Raw genomic sequence first — 25458 nt, forward strand, 5'->3', positions numbered from 1 at the left:
ACAAAGGGAAATGAATTATTCTTAACTTTTAATTATGACCACTGGTTCTCCCTGTATTCTGTTTTTCCATATTGAAGGAAAACTCTTTGACTAGTGTTACTGGAAAGGTTTCTAAGAGGATTTAACATGATAAATTTATATTTATTATCCTACTTTTAAAGTGGTTGTTTTAAACAAAATAACTAGCTTAAGGATGAATATAATAGCTTTTTAGAGTCAGAGAGACCTAGGTTTAAATGCTGATGATTATTATTACTTATAGAATAGTAGAATGTTTGAGCTTGAAACGACTTTATGGTCTTTTGTCATGGGTCCATAGCTATTTCTGTACTTTGATAGAGTTCATATTTCCTTTTTGTGTATACTCCCCTAATATTTTCTCCTGAAATTTACTTTTTAGATATGAGGTCTGATAACTGTCCTTCATACTAGCCATTTTGTTCAGGCATTCTTACATTTTAATAGGCATTTATAAAGGTATTAGTCAAAAGTATGACTGATGCCTCTGGAATATCATCATTTAATTTTTGTTTCTATTCTCTATCTATCTATTGACCATGATCTTATTTAATTACCACCACTACTACTATTCCACCATCCATAAACCTGCAACGTTGATGTGTGTGTATATATGTGTGTGTGTGTGTATGTAAATGAGGAAACTGAGGCTCAAAGCAGTTGAGAACTAAGTTTATAAGGCTTAAGGAAACTTTTCAAAATATTTGTTGACTTTTTCCATTAACTCATTGTCATGCTAATGTAGTTTCATTAACTTGATCAGAGAGAAATCCTGGTGAAAGGGAGAGAAAAAATTTTTCCTCTACCCTTACGAATTCTTAGCTGAGACCTCTGTAATAAAAGGTTAACAAGAGAAAAACAAACAGAAGCTTATTAACATGTATACCTCATGTATGCATAGGAGATACTGAGGGAAAAATGAGTAACTCCCTGAAGTGGCTTAGAATACAGATTTAAATATCATCTTATGGGGAAAGAGAAGGGGGGTGCACAGGGGAGAGTAAATGATTTTTAGGGAAGATGAATGGAGCCCTAAAAGAAAAGATGGGAGGTATGATAGTTTGTGATAAAGTTTGTCTGGATGTAGTGTGGACTTTCAGTGTCTTGTTGAGTCAATTTTCCCTGGTTGATGAAACTCCTGGGGAGGGGATTTATGATGATTTAATTCCTTCTGGAGGATCTGCTTTTAGACAGATAAGGGGAGTTCAGAGAAAGCCTCTCCCCACATTTGCTGTTTTTCGAGTGCCTATAGCTCAAAATAATCAATATACCAAAGCAGCATAGGTTGGGGCAGCATGTTCTAAACTCCTACAGTCATATTTTGGGGTGGCATATTCTGATACCCTTCACTGGAATGACAGTATAAAAGGTAAAATATGAATTCTATTTTTTTAATTAAAAAAATTTTTTATTCAAGTATAGTTGATTTACAATGTTGTATTAATTGCTGCTGTACAGCAAGGTGATTCAGTTATATATATATATATATATATATATATATATATATATATATATATATACATATATATATATATATATATATATATATATATACATATATATGCATTCCTTTTTTATATATTCTTTTCCATTATGATTTATCCTAGGATACTGAATATAGTTCTCTGTGCTGTACAGTAGGACCTTGTTGTTGATCCATTCTACATATAAAAGCTTACGTCCGCTATCACCAACCTCCCACTCCATCCCTCCCCCAGCCCCCTCCCCCTTGGCAACCACCAGTCTGTTCTCTATGTCCATGATTCTGTTTCTATTTAAAATATGAATTCTAGAAGTAATCAAACAATCTTACTTTAACAATAGTTTAATTATTAAACTTACTATTATTGTTAAATTTACAAACAATAAATTTAGGTCTAGGACATGATAAATAACAGTAATTGCTTTGGGCCACTTATCTGCTTTACACCCCTTTTTTTTTTTGCGGTACGCGGGCCTCTCACCGCCGTGGCCCCTCCCACTGCAGAGCACAGGCTCCGGCTGCGCAGGCCCAGCGACCATGGCTCGCGGGCCCAGCCGCTCCGCGGCATGTGGGATCCTCCCGGACCGGGGCACGAACCCGTGTCCCCTGCATTGGCAGGCGGACTCCCAACCACTGCGCCACCAGGGAAGCCCTACACCCCTTTTAGTGATGCTAAAAATAGTATCTGTGGTTTCTCATTCATGTGTAAATTGTTAGCAAAACCTTTTGGAATCATAACCGTTATTAAAGCAAAGAAATTGGGACTGCCCTTTGCATTTTACCACAATGTCTTTTGGCTTATATTGCCATTTGCTGCTTCTTTTCCTAGTCGATAGTACTTTGGGTGCTGATTTTGAATCTGATTTCAGGGACAAATGGAAAAAGTATGCTTTGATCTACAATTCTCTTATACTTGCATCTAGTTATTTTTAAATCATTTTAATTTTAGGTAGTGAAACAATTTCGTAGTGGTGGTTACAATACATTGGTTTCTACTTGTGTTGGTGAAGAAGGTTTGGATATAGGAGAAGTTGATCTTATAATATGTTTTGATGCCCAGAAGAGCCCAATTCGTCTTGTGCAACGAATGGGTAGAACTGGCCGCAAACGTCAAGGCAGGATCGTTGTTATCCTTGCTGAAGGACGAGAAGAACGGGTAAGTAGACTTGTGGAAACGTAATTTGACAATTGAAATTTGAGAAACAGAGCCTAAAGACAAGTATCAATCTGTTAACATTCAAAGTCCAAACAATCTGTAGGTAATTGTGATTGATTTCTGTTTTCCTTTGTATTAGATTCTGCCTGTTCTTTTCTTGTAATTAGGAGAATTTTTGACTGGATTCAGTCTTAATATTTTTATCCATATAAAGAAACACATTTTTGTACTTCAGTATTAATTTAGAGACACATAGATACAAAAATCAATATGTATTACTTTGTATTACTATTTCTCTGTGCTTCTAAGGCCTGCTTTTTGTGTTTAGTTGTTTTTTGTTCTTTAACTACAGTGAGCTGAGAATGGTTTTTTTTATATTTTAAAGAATTGCCTAAATCAATCAACCAACCAACCAACCAATAAGAATATGCACCAGGGATAATGGGTAGCCTGCAAAGCCTAAAATATTTACTTTCTGGCCCTTTATGGAAAAGTTTGCTGATGCCTATTCTAAGTGATAAGGGACTTGAATGATATTCATACTTTGTTGTAATCTTGGGTGACAGGTCTTCCTAAATACAATGTTGTATCAATACATAATATTATTTTGTGTATGTACACTAAAGTATTAACTAACTTTTGTAACTGAGTGGGACTACTTCTGTGTCTAAGTAAGTAGTTTTACATTAAAGATTTTTTCATTAATTGTGATAGTTTTAAAAAATGATTTAAAATGTTTTATAAACCCTTTAAAAATCATCCTGAAAAATGAATTTCTTTTTCCCCCAATACTTTTCATGTGATTATAGCATATTCTTATGTAACATCCAGTTTATCTATAAAATGATTTCAATAAATGAAATGTCTGGCAGCTTTTAAAAGTCTATGTATTATCACTGAGTGGAATTGGATTCTAACTAATTGTATTACCTTGGCAACTCACTTAAGGTCAGTTGCCTTAAGTGAGTTGTTAGTTGTTAGTTTAGATATCAGGTGTTAGTTTTCTTATCTGTTAAGTAGTCATGATGGCCCACATTTAGTGAGTACCTACTCTGTGCTGGACAGTGTTGCAAATGTTTCAAATGCATTATTTTGTTTAAATCTTGTCAACAACACTGTAAGGGCAGTACTAGTGCTTTTCTTGTATACAGTAAAGAAAATTGACACGTAGAGAGATGAAGTAAAAGCTGAAATAAGAGAATAGTATTTTTTTAATATATAAATGTATTTATTTATTTATTTTTGGGTGTGTTGGGTCTTCGTTTCTGTGCGAGGGCTTTCTCTAGTTGCGGGGAGCGGGGGCCACTCTTCATCGCAGTGCGCGGGCCTCTCACTGCCGCGGCCTCTCGTTGTGGAGCACAGGCTCCAGATGCGCAGGCTCAGTAGTTGTGGCTCACGGGACTAGTTGCTCCGCGGCATGTGGGATCTTCCCAGACCAGGGCTCGGACCCATGTCCCCTGCATTGGCAGGCAGATTCTCAACCACTGCGCCACCAGGGAAGCCCGAGAATAGTATTTTTTTAAAAAGCAATTTACACTTATATATAAACATCAGCCTTAATCAAAAATAGCAAGATACTAAATAAGACAGATTTCCTTTGTACAATATAGTTACTAAGTTAAGCTTTAATAATAATGAATTTTGAAATGATTTTCATCAAGAGTTAATTAAATAGGCTTCAAATTTAAGACAACAGATATTCCATTCTTCAAGTATTTAAGTGGATCAGAGTTTACTGTTTAGAATAAACTCAGACTAATATAATAACTGCTTGTCATGGCTTGGTGATTATTATAGAAATAATGTGATTTGATGTTTATTTGTTTTTGCAGACTTATAATCAAAGTCAGTGTAACAAAAGAAGTATTTATAAAGCTATTGCAGGTAATAGGCAGGTCCTTCATTTTTACCAGCGAAGTCCACGAATGGTTCCTGATGGAATCAATCCACACTTACATAAGATGTTCATCACGCATGGTGTCTATGAACCAGAGAAGCCTTCTCGGAACTTGCAGAGAAAGTCATCTATCTTTTCCTATAGGAAGGGTAAATAAAATTTTTCACATTTGAGACATGCATTTGTCTTCTTGTTGTTCATTAGCAGGTCATGTATTGATATTTTTCTTCTATGAGAAACTCAGCATACATTCTAGGATGTTACAATGTTCACTTTGCGAAGGATAAGAAGGATAAGAAATGATTAATGTGGCAAAGGGAAGGAGACATTGGCAGTACAGAATGAAAGAAACTCAGTGTTGGGAAAATTAAAAATATCTTACCAGCCCAGAGAATCCTCTTTGCAAATTGTGGAAAAGAAAGAAAATAGTTTTATTATTGAATAAGCATTAAGCCAATTACAATGTGCATTGTAAGCAATCCACTGAGATAATACAAAGACAGAAAGAAATTCTACCCTATTCATCCAAGCAGTCACAGTCCTTTACATCATTTTCTTAAGACTAACAGTAACTTGTCCTCATATAAGAGGACAGCACCATTTGCTATATGGTCTTTCATGGTTCATTCCAAATTCACCTGGTAATTGAGGTAGCCATTTGTGTTAGCTAGTTGCCTTTATCCAAAGAAATAATAAAGCTTCTCTGTCTCTATGACAAGCAGATAAGGACAGCTCAGAGAAAGGTGCCAAGGCTAAACTCTGCAGGTGTATGGGAGATAGGGACACTATCTTCTTTGATGTTTACATTTCAAAGAGATGGCTCCTAGGTCCTTAAGAAAATCATTTCTGGTTGGAAAGCTAGCTAGAGGCTTGCTTTCCCTTTACAACGATTTGCATAAATATCAAAGGGTTAAACAAAGGATTTAGGAACATTAGGTATCTCTGTAATTGCTCCCAGAAAAAAGGGAGGGGGAATTGTTTATTTCCATCTCTGCAAAGGAGAAAATATTCTTTCTTTTTAAAAAATATTTATTTATTTATTTATTTGGCTGCACAGGGTCTTAGTTGTGGCATGTGGGATCTTTCGTTGCAGCGTGCAGGCTTCTCTCTAGTTGTGGCATGCGGGCTCTAGAGCACACGGGCTCAGTAGTTGCGGTGTGCAGGCTTAGTTGCCCTGTGGCATGTGGGATCTTAGTTTCCCAATCAGGGATTGAACCGGCATCCCCTGCATTGGAAGGCGGATTCTTAACCACTGGACCGTCAGTGAAATCCGCCCCCCTTTTTTTTTTCAATTTACTGTTACACCAGATAGTGGTGAAGTTAGACTCAGTTGTTGGTGATATTGAATCAGTAAGAAAAAAATACTTTGGTGACAGGGAGCATAGTAATGAGAGTGCTAGCTTAAGAACTGCAGAGATTTTGGTGATATCAAGAAAATATCTGGAACTATTAGCACTATAAAAATGAGAAACAAAAACTTTTTTTAAAATTTTACTTAATCTTTAAGGTAAGCTTTTAAAGAATCATAAAATCAAGTAATTATATTCTAAGGTTTGGAAGAAACCTTGGGGGTCATCTGGTCCAATTACTTACCAAGGTAGGGATGTTTTCTGTAGCATTCTTGTTAAATGTATATCCAGCCTCAACTTGAACATCTTTGTTAATGGAAATTGTATTCTTTTATGAGGGTTCATTCCATTGTTGAATAGTCCATATAGAAGAAGTCCCTCTGTTGAAAAAAAAAAATCTGGCTTTGTACCTTTTGCTCATTGATTTAGTCTTGGCTTTGCCAACTGAAAAAAAATGCACAATGTAAAAGTTGAGAATTATGTTTTATTTGGGGTATTACTGAGGACTGTAGCCCGGGAAGGCAGCCTCTCAGACAGCTCTGAGGGACTCTTCCAAAGAGATATAGGAGGAGCCAGGATGTATAGGAATTTTGCTGAAAAAGAACCCTAGTAGTCGAGCATCAAAAGATTACTGCTAATCACAAAAAACAGACATCTCAAGTAATGATTTTAGTGCTTTTTTATGTATGGGAAGATGCAAGAGTTTGGGCTCATTAAAATTATGCCTTTGATATACATCTTAACTATCTGGGGCCAGTATCCTGTTTTTCTCCATGCTGAAACCCCCTTGGGGGCAGCTGCAGTGGCTGATGGCTTGATGGCCCCATCATCCTTTGTTTACTGAAATGGCAGGCGACTTTCTTTGCCAACAGCTTCTAGACGCAAAGAGTGGATTTGATCTTTGGTTTACGTAGGTGGCAGTTCTTTATATATTTGAAGACAGTACCTCTCAGGCTTGTTCAACCGATTGTTCTACTGGTTTTCATTACCGTGAAGTTTCAAAGTTCTTTCCCTCCTAGGCACCTGCTTTGGACTCACTCACTTAAATTTGCTAATGTTCTTTCCCTTAACTCAGAGCCATTAATCAGTGCTTTTTGGATATGCCTATTAAACCTAATGCAAATCCACTTAATAGGAATATACCTGTCATTTTACAAGACTTTGCTAAATTTTGGGTTAAAATGAAAAGATAGTATGTATTTTGAATTCTCTTGAATTTATTAAAAAACTTGATTAGGTTGGCATACATTTTTCTTAGTGATCATTTTATTTTTATAAATGTTAATTAACCATATGTTTAATGATTGTTTATAAAATGTTACTAGGGATGGAAGGTGAAAGTCTAGAACCTGACCTTTTTTAAAAATTGAGATAATGTTAGCTCATGTTTATTTTTCTGTGCTTTTTTTCTTCCATTTTCTCTGATTTTTCAAGTGTCAGTGATTCATCTTGCCAAGATAGTGTGTATGAATGTCATCTTCTATGTATTAGTATATAATTCATTTGGGCCTAGAGGTCTGAGTTTATTTAAAGTGACTAGGAGAATGGAATACCTTTCTACTTCGAAAGCCTTAGCACCTCAGATTGCTAGATCTGAAAGGGACCTGAGAGATCACCTAGTTGAAACCCCTTATTTTATAAAAGCTTTCTATATAATATTTGGGACTATCTAAGACAGAAGCTTCCTGATTCCTAATTCAGTAGTCTTTCTGATTTTTTTTTCTGCCCTCCTCTGTATTGGGACCAGAGTTATAGGTTTGTATTTTTTATCCTTTCCATGTTGGTGATTGTTTTCCTTCATAGAGATTATGGAAATAAAAAAAGGGTTAATTTACTATTCATTTTTTTTAAAAGTATATTATTATGTCATTTTTTAAAGCAGTAGGTCTTTCCTATCCCCTTTCAATGCCCCCCCACCATTTAAGACTTTAGTCTTGGCATCTCCCCCGCCCCCACACCAGTTTCAGATAACTTTTCCAATAATGTTATGCTAGAATCATGATACTAGTTTTCATCTGTGAGTTATCTGTTTCCTGCCAGGTCTTAGACAGCAAAATGGAGAGAGTCCAAAAGAAACCAGGACTGAGAGCCTAGCTGCCTGGTGATGTTTTGCTAATGAAGTCATTACCGAAGGTTAGCTCTAGATGGAAGGGTGCACTAGTACTTTCAAAGAGGTGAGAGAAGTTTAGGAGATATGTAGAAGCAGGAAGTGATAACCAGAGTGTTCGTATGAAGAACACTAAGGTATAGGATCAGTGGTTTAGCAGAGATGAGTAGACATAAACAGGTAGAGCGTTTGAGTTGATGTCATATATTTTGTGTTTGCCTGGCAGATTTTTTTAAACCTCAATTATTTTTTAAACTTATAGGAATGAGGCAGAGTAATTCAAAGAATGACTGGTTCTTATCAGAAGAAGAATTTAAATTATGGAACAGACGATATAGATTAAGAGACACTGATGAAATTAAGGAAATAACATTGCCTCAAGTTCAGTTTCTATCTTTACAAAATGAGGAGAACAGACCAGTAAGTTGAACATGTTTTCAGATGCTCTTTATAGCGACTGTGAAATAGCTTTGGAAGTAAAGAGAATGAATGTTCATGATCAGAATGTCAACTTATGTAAAAATTAAGAATGTAAGCAGTGTAAAAAAGAATATTAAAGTCTAACTTGGTAAAACTATTAATTTTCTTGTATTCCTTATTGTATATATATTTCTACATGACTAATATATTTACATAAGTTCTGACTTTTCTTATTACTTTCTGCATATGAACATGTCTGTGTAGGTGTAATTTATCTGATTGTTATGTTACTTTGCAATATACCATAATTTGGCTCTTTCCCTGTCATGTTTTAGAATTATTTTCAGTATATTACTAATATAAAATTAGGCTGTCATGAGCATCTTTGTACAAACTTGTTTTCAATTTTTGTTTTGAAATTACAGTAAAACTTTAAATTGGATCTTAGACTTGTTTATTTTGTTTACTATGAACAAATTATTGTTGAACTTAATGAAAGTCAAGAGAATTGAGCAAAGGTTACATATGAACCTAGAGAACTAGAAAAACAACCTCAAGGAAGATTCCTTTGGGAAGATTTATAGGGCTAGAAATATATGGCTCTTGAGAATTTGTATTTTATTCACTAACAGGGAAAGTGAGAAATGGCAGTAGGCATGAAGAGCTGGGATCAGTATCACTGACAGATTATGACTGCCTCTTCATTAGATTATAGAATATAAATCTAGCATAATAGTAATTTTGAAGCCACACATTTTCTTAAATATTTGCTCTTAACATGGGACTATATAAACAGGAATATGGCCAAGTAGTAACTCATATAACATTTATTTATTTGTGTATTTCTTTTTTTTTTTTTTTTTTTTTTTTTTTTTGCGGTACGTGGGCCTCTCACACAGGCTCCAGACGCGCAGGCTCAGCGGCCATGGCTCACGGGCCCAGCCGCTCCGCGTCATGTGGGATCTTCCCGGACCGGGGCATGAACCCGTGTCCCCTGCATTGGCAGGCGGACTCTCAACAACTGCGCCACCAGGGAAGCCCTGTATTTCATTTTTAATGACATTTATTGTTTTCTTTCTAATTTTAAAAGCAGTACATGTAACAGTTATTTTTAAAATGTATTTAAAAAGGCATCTTTGTACTTTATAAAATTATTTTCTTTTTTCTCCTGAGATTTTAGTTGAAAATACCTAAATGAATTAAAATTATTTATGGTAGGCTATCTGTATAGTAAATATTTTTTAATCAGTATGTGAAATCTGAGTATGTGTGTTTTTATTATGTTAAATTATCATTAATCAAGACTCAAGAACCAACCACTGGAATTCATCAACTCTCTCTCTCTGAATGGAGACTGTGGCAGGATCATCCTTTACCTACATATCAAGTTGACCATTCAGATCGATGTCACCATTTCATAAACATTATGCAAATGATAGAAGGAATGAGACATGAAGAGGTAGGGTTCTACTGTAACTTTCTCTTGCCGGTATGCCAGTGAAACTAGAATACTTAATCTTTATTCTTCTTAATTTGAAGTCTTTATTATCAGAAACAAGTATTTATTATAAATAATCATAGCTAGACTATTTTTGTTTTTCTATATAGCTTCTTGTGATCTCAGTGAGGAACTAGTTTTCTGTCTTAGGAGAAGTAGACCTAGTTAGAAAAATGTCATCTGTGAATTTTTTTTTTTTTTTTTTTTTTTTTTTTTTTTTTTTGGCGGTATGCGGGCCTCTCACTGCCATGGCCTCCCCCATTGCAGAGCACAGGCTCCGGACGCGCAGGCCCAGCGGCCATGGCTCACAGGTCCAGCCGCTCCGCAGCATGTGGGATCCTCCCGGACTGGGGCACGAACCCATGCCCCCTGCATCAGCAGGCGGACTCTCAACCACTGCGCCACCAGGGAAGCCCCATCTGTGAATATTGATAGACCAGAGTAAAATTTTAATATATTTAATGATTTTTAAAAATTTTCTTTTATTTAAATTTTTTTTTTTGGCCATACTGCATGGCTTGTAGGATCTTAATTCCCTGACCAGGGATTGAACCTGGGCCCCAGCAGTGAAAGCATCAAGTCCTAACCAATAGACCTCCAGGGAATTCCCATTTAATGATTTATATAAACTGTTTGTAAAGCTAATTTAGGATTATTGTTAGATTGGGATCTGCATAAATGTTCTCTATCATATAGGTCATTTGGTATGTCTCTTTTATCCTGGTGGTAGTTTAGAGATTTAGTGATTTCTTGAGCAGTTTCCTGATTATTCTTCCTTGAGAGAGTCAGAATGATGAACGTATTAAGAGTGTGAAATCCAAAATGCCTGGGTTAGAAGCCCAACTTTACCTCTTACTAATTGTGCATCTGTAAGTTACTTAACCTCTTTGTGCCTCAGTTTTATCTGTAAAATGGGGATAATGATAATACTTTCTTCATAAGATTGTTGTGAGGATTAAGTGGCTTAATACACATAAAACAATTAGAATAGAAACTGGCACATAGTAATTACTCAATAGATTGTAGCGGCTATTTTTATTAGCTGTTGTTCATGAATACATGTAAATAAAGTAATTATTTTTGGATCCCAGCAAAGCCTATGCGTCAAAGTAACACATTTACTTAGTGCCTTCTACATGGCATGGTTTGTTCTAGGCCCTGTGGCTACATTGGTGAAGAAGTCAGATAAAATATTCTATAGGGAGCATATATCCTAGCAGGGAGACAGACATTTTCACATTAATATTTACTGTATTTATTATTCAAAAAGTGGAGAATTAATTGCTTAAGTCTCTGAATAGTAGAAGAATCCTGACTAAAGTGGCATTCTTGGGCAAGAGGGAAGGATGAGTCAGGGATGGTGGGGACTGTAGTTTTAGATTTAGAGATAAGTAAGACTTGGAAATTCACTAGAAGTGTTCTTGGGAAATTTGTTAAAAACAGTATATTCTAGCTTACAGCCTAGAAGACATACAGGTACCATTATTTCAGATGTTTCAAAAGCTGTTCTTAGTTTACCTTCATCAAGAGAGTAAATTTAACATAGATATGCGTGTTTTTCATTTATATAAATTTCTTAAATATCTATTCTTAGGAAATTAGAATAATTGTTCAATTAAATGTCAGAAGTGAGAAAACAGTGTTTATAATCATATTCTATGTATTAATTTGTACTTTCTACAAATAGTCTCTCATGTACCGGGTACTGGGAATACAAAAATATTAACTGATGAAAGATAATTTATGATAATTTCACAGTAGTGTCATTTCTATTTTGTTTGACTTGGAATAAGTTTTTAAGGTATAAAAAATCATTTGAATAATGTAATATTGTTTAGAAAATATTTTAGCAGAGTAAAACTCATCCTTAGAATTGTTTTTTTCTTGTCTTGTTTTCCTGTGACTTTTTCATTTTCCTTCTTTATAGGGAGAATGCAGCTATGAATTGGAAATTAAATCTTATTTACAAACGGAAGATGTTAGCTCAACATCTAGTGCTCCCAGGAATGAATATAATCCTTTTGCCAATGGCACCTTTACTAGTAACAAGAAATCTTCATTTACGAAGAATATAAATCAAGGCAAATCACTCTCAATGACGGAATCTGATGAAGAATGTGCTGAAATCTTTAAACAAATTCGTATCAAACCAACTGAAATTGCTTCTCTAAAAAAAAAAGCTTCCAAAGAACAGAAAAAAGATCAACCTGAAAAAGAACATAAGGAGGTTGTTATGGGGCCTTTAGGTACTGATGGCAGTTCTACTGCTGAAAATATTTTTCAGGTAGACCTACTAAATGATAAAAGGGTATCAGATGCAGATGAAGTTGCTGCCACATGTGCTGTCAGTGAAAATGTAGGTAATCGGTCATGTGGATTATTAGCAAATTGTCAGTTTACAAATAAATCTACTAGTTCATTTACTGGAAATTTTTTAGATTCTGGTTATAACAGTTTCAGTGATGAGAAATCTCTTTCATCTAGCTTATTTTTTCCATTTGAGGATGAGCTTTATATAGCTAGAACAGATGACAAATTTTATAATTGTCATTCATTAACAAAAGAGGTGCTAACTAATGTAGAGAGATTTTTATCTCATTCTCCTCCGCCTCTTAGTGCACTCTCAAATGTGGAATATGAAATTTCTAAGGGTTCTGCACTTGAGAACTTGCTTTTTCTACCCTACACAGAGTGTTTACAAAATGATAAATCCACCTGTTTGATGTCACATTCAACTATAAATTCTCAACAGAATTTAGAATTGAGTTCACTTAAATTTATTACTCATCCTTCTGAAAAAAGTTGCCTTTATGGTACAATGAATGATAAGATTTCTGCTGAACCAAGCTTCTGTTACTATGATAAAGTACATAAAGATATTAAAAATGAACATTTAGTATCCAACCATCATATTCAAATAAACACTGGCCCTCCAAAGTATTTTGTTGAAGAAAAGAATCATGATGTTGATAACAGTGGCCTCCCAATATTGCATACTGATCAGGATGAGAGTTTGCTATTATTTGAGGATGTTAGTACAGAGTGTAATGATGTGAACCTTCCTCCCTTGAACAGTGAATGCAAATCTTTATGTGTGTCAGACAAAACTGCTCTAAGTGAAATGGCACTGGGCTCTCAGTTCTTAATTTCTGATGAACTTTTGTTAGGCAATAATTCTGAACCCCAAGATCAAATTATCGGTGATACGAATAGTTGGAAATCTCATGAAGATATGAGAGGTGTACATGAGGAAAAACTGAAGAATGATGAATATGGTTTTGACTGCTCTAAGGATTTATTTTCTGTTACCTTTGATTTAGGATTTTGTAGTCCAGATACTGATGATGAAATACTAGAACATGCATCAGATACAAATAAGAATAAAATTTTAGATGATCTATCTGGAGGGTGTTTAGACATTAAGGAGATAAATGATGCGAATTATGTTTCAAATCAAGCAGTAATATCAAGAGACCCTGTTGATAGTTCTACGAGTGTAACCATTACTAACCCATCAAGTGAAGATAAGCGGAGTCCAACTTTTGCATGTTTTCCCATGAATGCAACAAAAAATAAAGAATTTATGTCTCCTGGTTATTCTCAGTTTTCATTGCCAGTAGGAGAGAAAGTTATGAGTACACCACTTTCTCAGTCAAACACGCCGAACTCATTTTCTAAGAAGAGAATAGAAATGGCTAGGAAGTCAGATTCCAATAAGGGAAAAATAAATCTACAAAGTTTCAAAGAAACATTGAATTCAACTTTTGATGATTCGGGACTTTCTATAGAAAAGGCTAAAAGCAGGGAACAAATCAATCTGCATCAATCCTGCCTTTCTGCTAAAGGTAAGATTCCATCTTTATAAAATACAAATCTTTCTAGAATGATTACTTTGGATCATATTCTATAATTTTTCAAAATGTAGTTTCTCAGTATATGGTGTATTGAATTAGGTAATCGATGTATTATATATTTCTTAAGTTGATGCTTACTGATCCAGTATTTATTTTATCTGCATATACTTATGGCATGTATGCCATAGGAAAGGTATTATGCTAGACACTGTGAAATGTAGAAGTGTAAGATTTGGCTCTAGCCCTTTATTGTAAAACACAAACAACTGTGTGACATGTACATTTGAAAAGATACCAGTAAAACATGGAAATAACTACCAAGTGAATAATAAGATGGCAGACATCTAGGAGGTTCAGAAAATGAAAACATTTTGAACTGGATTAGATTGGAAATGTTGACTTTAAAGATAGGTTTCCATTTTGGCTCCTCAGGAATATTCATGATTTGGATATGCTGAAAATAACCAGGAGGGAATTTGGATGTTATAAAATGATGAAAACAAAGGGAAAGAAGAAAAGTGTAAGATTTTGGTGGGATAGTATAGAGGATTTATATAGCAAAATTTAGAAATAAGACTGTATTTGGAAGATTGAGATAAGACCATAGCAGATCTATAGGAATCTTTGGATTTCTGTGATCTAATTCTACAGAAAACCCAGAAAATAGATGTTTAGTATTAAAATGATTTAAGTATCCTTTAGATCCTGTTATAGAACCCAACTCTAGTTTGTGTATAGATTATTATAGCAGGCCATTTATGAATTTTATTCTTTATGGCTGAGGAAAAAGAATAGTTGTAGGGTAAAATGAGAATTTCCTTTGTAAATCTTTTTCTTATCTGTTCTCATTAGCATCAAGGGCATGATTAATGAATGTTTTATTTAAGATAAAAACTTATTTAAAATAAGTTCTGGAAATACAGTTGATTTTTAAAAACTGACTATTCTGCATAGTTCTGGAGGTACTCTGACATGTGTATTTTTACTAAGTATGTTGCCTGTGATCCTTTAATATTTGCTTTAACACCTTTATATTAAGTCTGTGTTAATGGGTGAGATAATTTTTCTTTGTGTCATATTTGCATTAAAACTTTTTTTCTAGCATTGTACTTAACTACTAGCCATGGGCAATATAATTCTGAATACATATACATTAAGGAACAATTTATTAGGGAATATTTACTTAGTATTTATTATTCCACTTAACTGAAATAGAAGACTTAGGATAATTTGCCATGTTATATATGTATACAATAATAGTTGATTAAAACACCACTAAAGCAGTTAAAAGGAAAACCTCCTGGAGTGATTTGCTTATTGTAGCTGAGCCCTGCATTTAACTGTGGCTTCCATAGAAGATAATGAAAAAAGGAAAATGAGTTGGATTATATAGTGATCATCTACAAAAAGGATTTATTCAAGTTTATCTGTCTGGGTAGATGTTTTATTAGTATAGAGTGTGAGGAGAAATTTACTCTGTGAGTTTGTATTAGTTTTTTATTGCTGTGTAAAAAATTACTCCCCTTAAATTAGTGGCTTAAAATAACATCTCACAGTTTCTGTAGTTTAGGAATTTGAGAGTTGCATAACTGGGTCGTTCTGGCTTTCTCTTAGGGTTATAGTCAAGATTTCACTTGGGGTTGCAGTCATCTGAAGACTTGACTGGGCATGTAGAATCTGCTTCCAAGATGGCTTATTTGAAAGTGGGGGAGGGTGATGGGAGGCACACAGGAATCTCTGGTCCATAGCAATTCTAAAATCTAGCAGAGCTGAGATTGGAAGTTTCTTGATTAGTACTCAAAGTCTGCTAATAATTCTCCATGGTTCTTGGCTTTGTCCTCTGGATGCTCGGTTCAATTTCGTAACAGGTAGCACCTGTGGAGTTTTCTCAGCCTGCTTCCTTTTAGTGAAAATTTGGGGATCCAAAGGTCTCTTTTCATTTTGTACTGTCTCTGCCCCTTTTAGTTGTAGCTGGCTGTGTTTCTTTGCATATAATTCTCATAAATCTTTGTGGATCTCTTGTGAATCTTATTTGAGGTTCATTCCATTAGACACTAGCTGTGCCCACAAATCTTTTGGAGGCAAGTCCTTCTCTACCTTTGGCTTCTCCAAAGCCAAAGATGTCTAGAGATAGTTCCTTAATCTTCTTAGAAGGCCTGTTGTTTGAGAGGAAAAGTAAGAGACATCTTTCAAATGTTTGGAGGGCCTTTTATCTGACTGAATGGTACTCTAAGGTACCACCTTTGATCTTTCTGAGGTCTTAAAGCATTTACAGTTACACCTTCAGCACCATTTGCACAATAGCTTCTTAGCAGTCTTCTAGATTAGATCTTTGCCTGGAACATTTCTTAATTTAATATTGTTTGCCAGCTGGAGAAGCTGTTAATCTTCAAAACCAGCAAGTCTCAACTGTTTCCTGTTTAACAGTACTTTCTTTAGTTCCCCTCTCTCCTTTCACATTTTACTTAAATAGGAAGAAGCATAGGTAATAGCTTAAACATTTTGTCTGGAAATCTCCTTACTTAGATCACCTCATTCATTAGGTATATTTTCATTTTGGGGTTTTTTTTTTTTGGCCACGAGGCATGTGGGATCTTAGCTCCCAGACCAGGGATCAAACCCGAACCCCCTGCATTGGAAGGCAAAGTCTTAACCACTGGACCGCCAGGGAAGTCCCATTAGGTACATTTGCTACTTTCTGTGTTACCACAATGTTGCTAAACTTTCTGGCGCTACATTAAGGATCCTCTTTCCTATAATTTCTAATAAGGTTTTTCTTATTTCTTTCTAAGCCCTCACCAATGGCCTCCTAAATGGCCATTAATCTTCCTACAAACAATTCCTTTGAGGCTCTTCAAGCTTTCACTAAAACTTTCCTCAAAAATCCTTTCAGGGTTTCCCTGGTGGCGTGGTGGTTGAGAGTCCGCCTGCCGATGCAGGGGACGCGGGTTCGTGCCCCGGTCCGGGAAGATCCCACATGCCGCGGAGCGGCTGGGCCCGTGAGCCATGGCTGCTGAGCCTGCGCGTCTGGAGCCTGTGCTCCGCAACGGGAGAGGCCACAACAGTGAGAGGCCCGCATACCGCAAAAAAAAAAAAAAAAAAAAAAATCCTTTCAGCTTCTGCCCACTCTCTAGTTCTAAATTTATGTCCACAGTTTCGGGTTTTGGTATGGTAATTCCCTATTTCTAGGTACCAAAATCTGTGTTATTTATCTCTTGCTGCATAACAGATTTCCTCCACAACTTAATGACTTAAAACAACATATATTATTTCACCATTCCTTTGGACAGCATATATTATTTCACCGTTTCTTTGGACTCTTTAGCTGAGAGTTGACTACGGATATTTTATGAGGTTGCAGTCAAGACGTTGGCCAGGGCTACAGTTATCTGAAGGCTTGAATAAGCTTAGAGGATCACATTGCCATTGGTTAGGAGGCCTCAGTTTCTTGCCATGTTTGCCTCTCCATTGGGTTACTTCCTCTATTCTTAATATATAGCATTTGGCTTCCTCCAGAGTGAATGAGGCCAGAAAGAGAGCAAGGATGAGACCTCTTATGACCTAGACTCTGAAGTAACACACCTTCACTTCCATTATATTCTTCTGTTAGAAGCAAGTGACCAAGTGTGGCCCACCCTCAAGGGTAGAAGAATTATGATCCAACTCTTGAAAGGCAGGCATATCAGAGGATTTATGAACATATCTTAAAACAACCACAGGGCTTTTATAGAAGGTTTCATAAAAACACATAAGAGGTGTCTTCTGTCAAAATTTTATGAAAGTACGGAAATAGAACTTTCTTTAAGTACCTGAAAACTTGAAGGATTTGAAGGATTTGAAGGATTTGATTTCTCCTGAGTGTTTTTTTTTTTTTAACATTCTTTCTACCTGCGAATGTCTTGTTCCAATTACAACATTTGGGTGACTACCAATTTTTATTTTACACTTACAAACACATATGTATATGTACACATATATACATACATACATTAAAAAATCTTTTCATATATTGTTTTGTAGCCTTCAACTAGAAAGAGAATAAGACACAAAGGGCAGAAAGACTATAGTAGATTTTAGAGATGAATTCTAGAACCAATAAGACTAATAAAATTGTATTTTGCACTCTTCTGGACTTTTTTCAGTTAATTTGTAAAACTGAACCTGAGTTAAATATATGTTTATTACCAAGAGTTATCATGTCTTAATTTCTTCACTGGCATTGTTTTTATTTTTCTGTTTTTTCCCATGCTGATTTTTGGGCCAAATTTCTAAAAAACTATCTTGTTTGAGAGTGAATAAATGTTGAGATTGCCAGAAACAATTCTTATTGGACCCATCAATAAAATAGATAGTTGTGGTTGGATAAACTTAAATCTGTTGACCAGATTCATTATTTTTTAATAAGTTATAGATGAACAGTTAACAAGCAGTGAAAGTGAAGATGATGAGATTTTCCGAAGAAAAAGTAAAAAGACAAAAGGAAATGTTTTGGAGTCCCCTGAGGTGAGTCATTCAATAATCACAATAACATGATCACATAAAGTTTTTTGTTACTCTTATTTTTTTTTTTGGCCATGCTGCGTGGCATGTGGGATCTTAGTTCCCCAACCAGGTATCGAACCCACACCCCCGGCCTTGGAAGCATGGAGTCTTAACCACTGGACCGCCAGGGAGGTCCTTTTGTTCCCCTTAAAACTATTTTTTTTAACTTTTTACTTTATTTATCTACTTTTTCTAGAATCAGAAAAATAGCGAAGTTGATTCTCCACTTCATGCTGTCAAAAAGCGCAGGGTTCCTCCAAACAGAGTAAGTAAATAACAAATAATGTATAGTAATTCCTTTTGAAATAAATATTACAAGAGAAATATGTGTATAGATGACCATAGGTATGTTTGATCTTATGGGTATATGTTTAACAGAAAAGTAGATAGTAAATCCTATGTGACTGGAATTTCTATTTTAATTTTAAACCCCTTCAAAAAACTATTCCTATTTTTGTCAGTACACTCCAGCAATTCAGATTAAATACCTACTTTGTATCTACTGTGTAAGATGTTGGGGATACTGTAAAGATTATTTCCTCATACTGTTAAGTCTGCAATCTAATAGGAAGGATAGATAGTAAGTGGATAATTTCCATATAATTTTTTAAGTTAAGTGATAAGAAAAGATAAACCCTTAACCTAGACCTTGGGAGTTCTGGCAAGCTTCTTGAAGATAACACCTTACTTAAATCTTAAAGCATCTGTGGCAGTTAGGGAAGAGAAGGGAGAATGGAAGGCATTACCAACAGCTTAAAGAAGGACACAAAGTGGGGAAACAGCATCTCTTGTGGTTGGATTGTAAAGACAAAAAGTACCAGGAAGTAAAATTGGAGACAAATCTGGGTGAGTTTTTGGAAGGCCTTATTCTTTCATTTCCTTACTGAATGGGCTTGAAAGAAGGAAAAGAAGGAGTCCACGATGACTCTCTGGTTTTGGCTTGGCCTAGTTGGCAGATGTGTCACATCTTTAGAGAAAACAAGAAAGAGTGGTAAGTTCAGTGTTGAACATGTTTGAAGTTCATGTGGGATAGTAAAGTGACAGTGTCTGGCAGGCATTGACAACTATGAGAATGTGAAATCTGGGTCGGCGGGCAGGTCTTAAGGCTAATAGTATTCATTTGTCATCAGTTTATAGCTGATAGCTAAATTTTGAGATTAGGAAATCTTGTCTGTTTTAATTCTCTAATACAAACTAGTATAATTTATGCAAAATTAATTGAAAATGCAGTCAGTCCATATTAACTTTGTATACTCATAAAACTTCATTAGAAAAATTGCTTTAACTTGCTACTTGAACTAGAATGTCTGATTGACTTATTAGAAGTGAATTAAAATATTGATAATGCTGATGCTCAATCTACTTTAACCTAAAATTATTCCTGTTAATTGAAATTATTTTGATAAATTTCTTTTGATTCTTTTGATTGGTTTTATATTATTCTGTAAGAGATATTATAGTAGGTTTCATAGTTAAAATTTGTTGTTATATTGGTTTCTTAGTTTGAAAGGACTCATGTATGTTTGGACTGATTTTGATAGCTGTATTTACAGACTTAATTTTTTTTGTGTGAGGCCCTTCAGGGTCTTCTAAAGGAAAGAGTTAAACTAAAAACACAAGTTTTCATCAGGTACATTCAATTTCATACAAAATTGAATGAATACTATACTAGTATTATTTATATTACCTAATTTATTATTTTAGTACTTAGAATTACCTAACTTTTAAATTCTTAAGTATTGTGTATTTATAACATGGCTCTGAGTTGTAAGAGCATTTTATTTTTCTAACAAGAAAATGTTAGGTCAACTATTTAAAAAGGAAAAATGAAAACAGAAGCAATAACCCTTGAGAAACACATTAAGATACAACACTCCAATTATATTTTCTCATGTAAGAATTTTATTGAATTTTAGTTAGATTTATCATCTAGCGATGAGAGTGAGAATTTTAGCAAACGAGATCCACAATCTGCAGACTTCAAGGATCATAATAAAAGAGGCATCAAAGTCCAAAAGAGACTGAGTCGCCAAAAGGTAAACTTTTTTCAGTTTCTTATTTTTATATAAATATACTATATATTTTTTTATTAGTAAAGAACAGTAGATTTTACACAGAAGTAGATTTTTCTCTATAATTTCTTATAGGAAAAAAATCTCAAAATTAAAAAATATTTTGACACGAATTTTACTTTTTGTATTGGAATTAAAATCTTAAGGTGTGGTATTTTAGTTTCTCTTTGTGTTTTGAAACTATCTTGCAGTGTTGTGTTATTTTGAATGACTAAATGAATAAACTTTAGTGTATTGAGGATTTAATATTCAAATTGAAGAAAATATAGAGACAGAAATCTGAGTTTTAGAATATTTGCTTTTGTAATAATTATATTGTTTTTCTTATCTCTATCCAATATTCACATTCTTGGAAAAGAATTCTCAGCACCTTTTTGTCTGATCAGTCTTTCTGTGGTACTGTATTTTTCCTGGCAAAAATTAATTAGCTGAAAGACTCAGGAGACTTTATGCTTATTAAGAAACATTCAGCAAGCTGACATGCTGACTTGTACTTTATTTTATTCATAACAAAATTAAAAGAAGAAATTTTAAATAAGTATACTACTTTATTATTTCTTCTTGCAGTTTTCTATTTTTATTATTTTTGATCTTAAAAGCACTGGCAAGAAATCCATTTTCCAGAACTGTTTCCAATTATTTGAAGAAATAAAATGATTTTCTTAAAGGCATCATCCCTTTTTCTCATTTATCTTAGCTTGTAGCTAGGAAGTTTTTAGATGATGAAGCAGAACTTTCCCAAGAAGATGCAGAATGTGTTTCATCAGATGAAAATGATGAGTCAGAAAATGAACAGGATTCCTCATTACTTGACTTTTTAAATGATGAGACTCAACTGTCACAGGCTATAAATGGTAAGTGATATAATGATGCTTCTTTTTCTTTTGATTTTCAATGCCTTTAATGTGGTTATACTTAAATATTCTAGTTAGTTTCCAAAGAACTTAGACTTTAAAGGGAATTAAATTTGTTGTGTGTAAAATACTTGGTCATTTTCATTCAAATTCTGTTAATATTTGCTTTATGTGAGAGTTGATTGTTTATAGACGTCTGCTAATTTGATTATGTCTCTCCAGAATGACCTAGTTGGCTCAATGTCAGATGTTCATTTAAACAAGTATTTAGTGCCTACTGTGTGCCCAGTACTATGTAAGGTTCTTGAGAAAGCTGCATCTGTGAGCAAAGCGGACAAAACCCCCTCCCCTTATGAAGCTTACATTTGAATGGAAGAAGACAAGCAATATACATAACTAAATTATTTAGTATAAGATGAAAACTTTACAGAAAAACAAAGAGTTGAGTAAGATGAAGATTTGGATTGGCAGCAGTTAGGGGTATTAACAGGTAAGCTGCAAATTTAAGTAAGGTGATTAGGGGTAGCCCTCATTGAGAAGGTGACATTTAATCAAAGACTAGAAGGAGATGAGGAATCCAGCAGTGTGACACAAAGCTAAATTTAAAACCAGCTGAGACACAAAGCTAAATTTATTAAATTTGCTAAGGTAAGGGAGATCTCCTTTTAGAAAACAGTCTCACCAAACAATGCTTGAGCAGGTCTTCTATACAGTATATTAAGAGCAGATGATTCAGATTGGCTTTAATAGAAATGGGAAAGATTGTGGTGGGCTCTTCTGTATTCTTATCCTTCACAAATCTTGCCATTATTCTGCTCCTGCAGTGCCTGATATGATTTGAAACAGCAAAGTTTCCCAAGGTCCGTGACTTTAAAGAAAAAAGGTTTTAAATACAAAGTTCTCAGTACCATCTCGCTGATACTGATATGATTTGCAGAATAAGGTTTCTTTTGCAGGTCTGTAGTATTGTATAATCTGGTGGGAGAATGTTGATGCAAAGTTGACAACCAGTGTGAAGGCCCTGAAGCAGGAGTGTGCCTGGCTTGTTCAAGGGAACAGCATTGTGACTGGAATTGAATGAGTGAGAAGGGGAGTAGTAGGAAGTGAGACCAGAGAGTAATGAATGAGCAGCCAGCTCATATTATTTAAGTAGTATCACTCTAGCTTCTATGTTGAGAACAGCCTATTTGGGAGCAAAGGTGGAAAAAGACCACTTAGGAGGCCATCGCAGTAATCTAATCAAGGAATGTTAGCAGCTTCTACCAAGGTGGTGGCAGTGAGAGGGTGAGAAAGATTGGATTCTGGCTATGTACAGCTGATGGGATTTTCTGATGGATTAGAGAGAAAAAGAGGGAGTCTGGGCTTGAGCAGCAGGAAGGACTTTAGTTGCTGCAATTGGGAAGGTTGAAGGTGGAGCAGTTGGGATGGAGAGTAGGGAGATCTGAAACTCCATTTAGAAAGAGTATGTTTGAAACGTAGGATTTCAAAGCTTTTTTTTTTTTTAAGAAAATCTCAAAATCCACATTATCTTTTTTTTTTAAGCCTCATTTCTTAGGTACTCTTTGCTATATAACTTTTAAAAATGATAGTCCTATGAATCTCACATGAATTATGCTTTGTGGAAAAAGCCAGATTCAAAAGGTTACATACTATATACTTTGATTTATATGACATTCTGGAAAAGGTAAAACTATAGCGACAGCAAATAGAATAGTGGTTGCCATAACTATGCATTTGTCAAGACTCAGAACTATACCCTAAAGAGGATGAATTTTATTGTATATGCATTATACCAAAAAAAATCTATAAAACAAACGAAAAAAAATCTCTGAAAGCTCCTTGATTGAGTCCTTTTAAACAGTAAACTGGAAATAAAGATCTCACTAAATTTTGTAGGGATTTATCATGAGTAAGAAGTGGGTAGTTAAGTCAGGAGAATATCTAATAGTTGAAGCTAGCTATGGAATGGAGATAAGGGAAATATTATTCAAAGAAAAGCTTATACATCTTGTCCCAAGCATGATAGTCATTAAATTAGCAATGTTATCCCTCAAAATAACGTGTTAATTAATTTAATCACTCCAAAAATATGTAAGGGGAAATGAGAGACAAAAATAAAGTTGCTTTCTGATTACAACCTTAAAAAAAAAAGATAGGCATAAATAAAAACCTGTGTTTCCTAGTTTTTGCTTGACTGAAAATTATGAAACATACTTACTATTGGCTGTGGCTTTTGATGTTTTTAAGTATAGGGTTTTTTTGCCTGGATTTTTTATGTTTTAGTTTTATAGAATGCTTTCTATAAATCAGATACAGTTCTAAGGTCTTTGTGTACATTTATTTTTAATGAAAAGGCACTCTCCTAATCTTCGTAATCAGAGGAGAGAGATAGCTAAGGCAGAGAGCTTAAATAAATTGTCCATGATCACCCAACTAGATGGTCTGTCAAAGGCAAAACTCCTAACTTTGCATTTTTGAATAATTGTTTTTAAACATGTTTCAATATATATTAAATATCTTTTGTGTAAAATAATTCCACAAGTTTTGAATCATGTGACTTTGGGATAGGTCAAAGTTAAATACTTTGTTAGTTTTCATTTAAATAATTTTGCTATTTGAAAATTTTTTTTTATCTCTACACAGATTCTGAAATGAGAGCTATTTACATGAAATCTGTGCGAAGTCCACTTTTGAACAATGGGTACAAAATGGTCCATAAGAAACATAACAACATAAACATTTTCTCACAGGTATGAACTATAGAAATATAGTGGAGAATTTTCTGGTGGTGGTGTTGAAATATATTCCTGTTAATGAAGCCTTCATTTTGTTTCTAAAATTGGACCATCAGAACTATTTGCAATAATTTCTACCCTGAGTAAGGAAGGTGGGCTAAATGAATTCTCAAAGTCCCTTTTAGTCCTAATTTGATCAAATTATCCTTTCGTTAACTTGAGCTAATTAGAATATACTCTTTAAAAAAATTTTTTTTAATTTATTTATATTTTGGCTGCATTGGGTCTTCATTGCTGCATGCGGGCTTTCTCTAGTTGCGGCGAGTGGGGCTACTCTTTGTTGTGGTGTGCTGGCTTCTCATTGTGGTGGCTTCTCTTGTTGCGGAGCACGGGCTCTAGGCGCATTGGCTTCAGGAGTTGTGGCTCGTGGGCTTAGTAGTTGTGGCACACGGGCTTAGTTGCTCTGTGGCATGTGGGATCTTCCTGGACCAGGGCTCAAACCCGTGTCCCCTGCATTGGCAGGCGGATTCTCAACCACTGCGCCACCAGGGAAGCCCTAGAATATACTCTTAAATTGTTTTCCAATTAGGAGAATACTTAAAGGAAGTGAATAGAACTTTATCATCTACTAGTTAAAATTTTAATTCTTCTATGTTGTCATATTTCTCTTGAAAATTAATTTTTTCATAAAAATGGTATATCCTAAAAACCATAGATTATTTTTCATTTATGGATAACAATTTCATATTAGCCTTATTTGTTTATAAATTGCCATATTCACCTTGGAAATATGGTCATTCTTATCTTTGTACTTTCATTGTGTTTATTATATAGCATTTATCACATTGTTTATAAATTACTGTTTATTTTTCTGGCTACTTGCACTAGACTGTAAATTTCTAGAGGGTAAATCATTCTTTTTTTATTCCAAAACTCCCCACTTTCTTCCATAAAGAATATAATCAGAAATAAGATGTGGTATATATGTAAAATGGAATATTACTCAGCCATAGAAAAGAATGAAATTTTGCCATTTGTGACAACATGGATGGACCTAGAGGGCATTACGCTAAGTGAAAGAAGTCAGACAGAGAAAGACAAATACTGTATGATTTCACTTATATGTGGAATCTGAAAAACAAATGAGCCAACATAAAAAAGAAACAATCATAGACACAGAGAACAAACAGGTGGTTGCCAGTGGGGAGCTGGGGGAGGAGAGAAATAGGTGAGGGAGATTAAGAGGTACAAATTTCCAGTTGCAAACTAAATGTCATAGGTATAAAATATACAGTGTGGGGAATATAGTCAATAATTATGTATATATCTTTGTACAGATTGTAACTAGACTTATCCTGGTGATCATTTTGAAATGTATGTTATGTAACAGGAACTAACATTGTATTGTAGGTTAATTATACTTCAAAAACAAACAAACTCATACAAAAAGAGACCAAAGGGGAGTGGTGTAGG

General features: G+C 34.7%; 1 protein-coding gene across 3 annotated transcripts in view; it reads left to right on the plus strand.

Annotated features, from left to right (window-relative positions):
* The window catches only part of FANCM (FA complementation group M), a gene marked incomplete at its 3' end in the record, with an annotated part of 56600 nt that overhangs the window by 22991 nt on the left and 8151 nt on the right, over window positions 1-25458 (plus strand). For 2 of the 3 annotated variants that reach the window (XM_082618432.1, XM_082618433.1), the window contains exons 10-19: window positions 2451-2657; window positions 4490-4703; window positions 8273-8430; window positions 9734-9889; window positions 11856-13773; window positions 18188-18285; window positions 18521-18589; window positions 20241-20360; window positions 21094-21250; window positions 23894-24000. In XM_082618432.1, coding sequence (XP_082474558.1) covers window positions 2451-2657; window positions 4490-4703; window positions 8273-8430; window positions 9734-9889; window positions 11856-13773; window positions 18188-18285; window positions 18521-18589; window positions 20241-20360; window positions 21094-21250; window positions 23894-24000 — 3204 coding nt within the window. Of the gene's footprint in view, window positions 1-2450; window positions 2658-4489; window positions 4712-8272; window positions 8431-9733; window positions 9890-11855; window positions 13774-18187; window positions 18286-18520; window positions 18590-20240; window positions 20361-21093; window positions 21251-23893; window positions 24001-25458 lie in introns of those variants that run through there. The other variant, XM_082618434.1, reaches the window with a different exon arrangement.

Source organism: Mesoplodon mirus, assembly GCF_964341445.2.
Source record: "Mesoplodon mirus genome assembly, chromosome: 4".
Lineage (NCBI taxonomy): Eukaryota > Metazoa > Chordata > Mammalia > Artiodactyla > Ziphiidae > Mesoplodon > Mesoplodon mirus.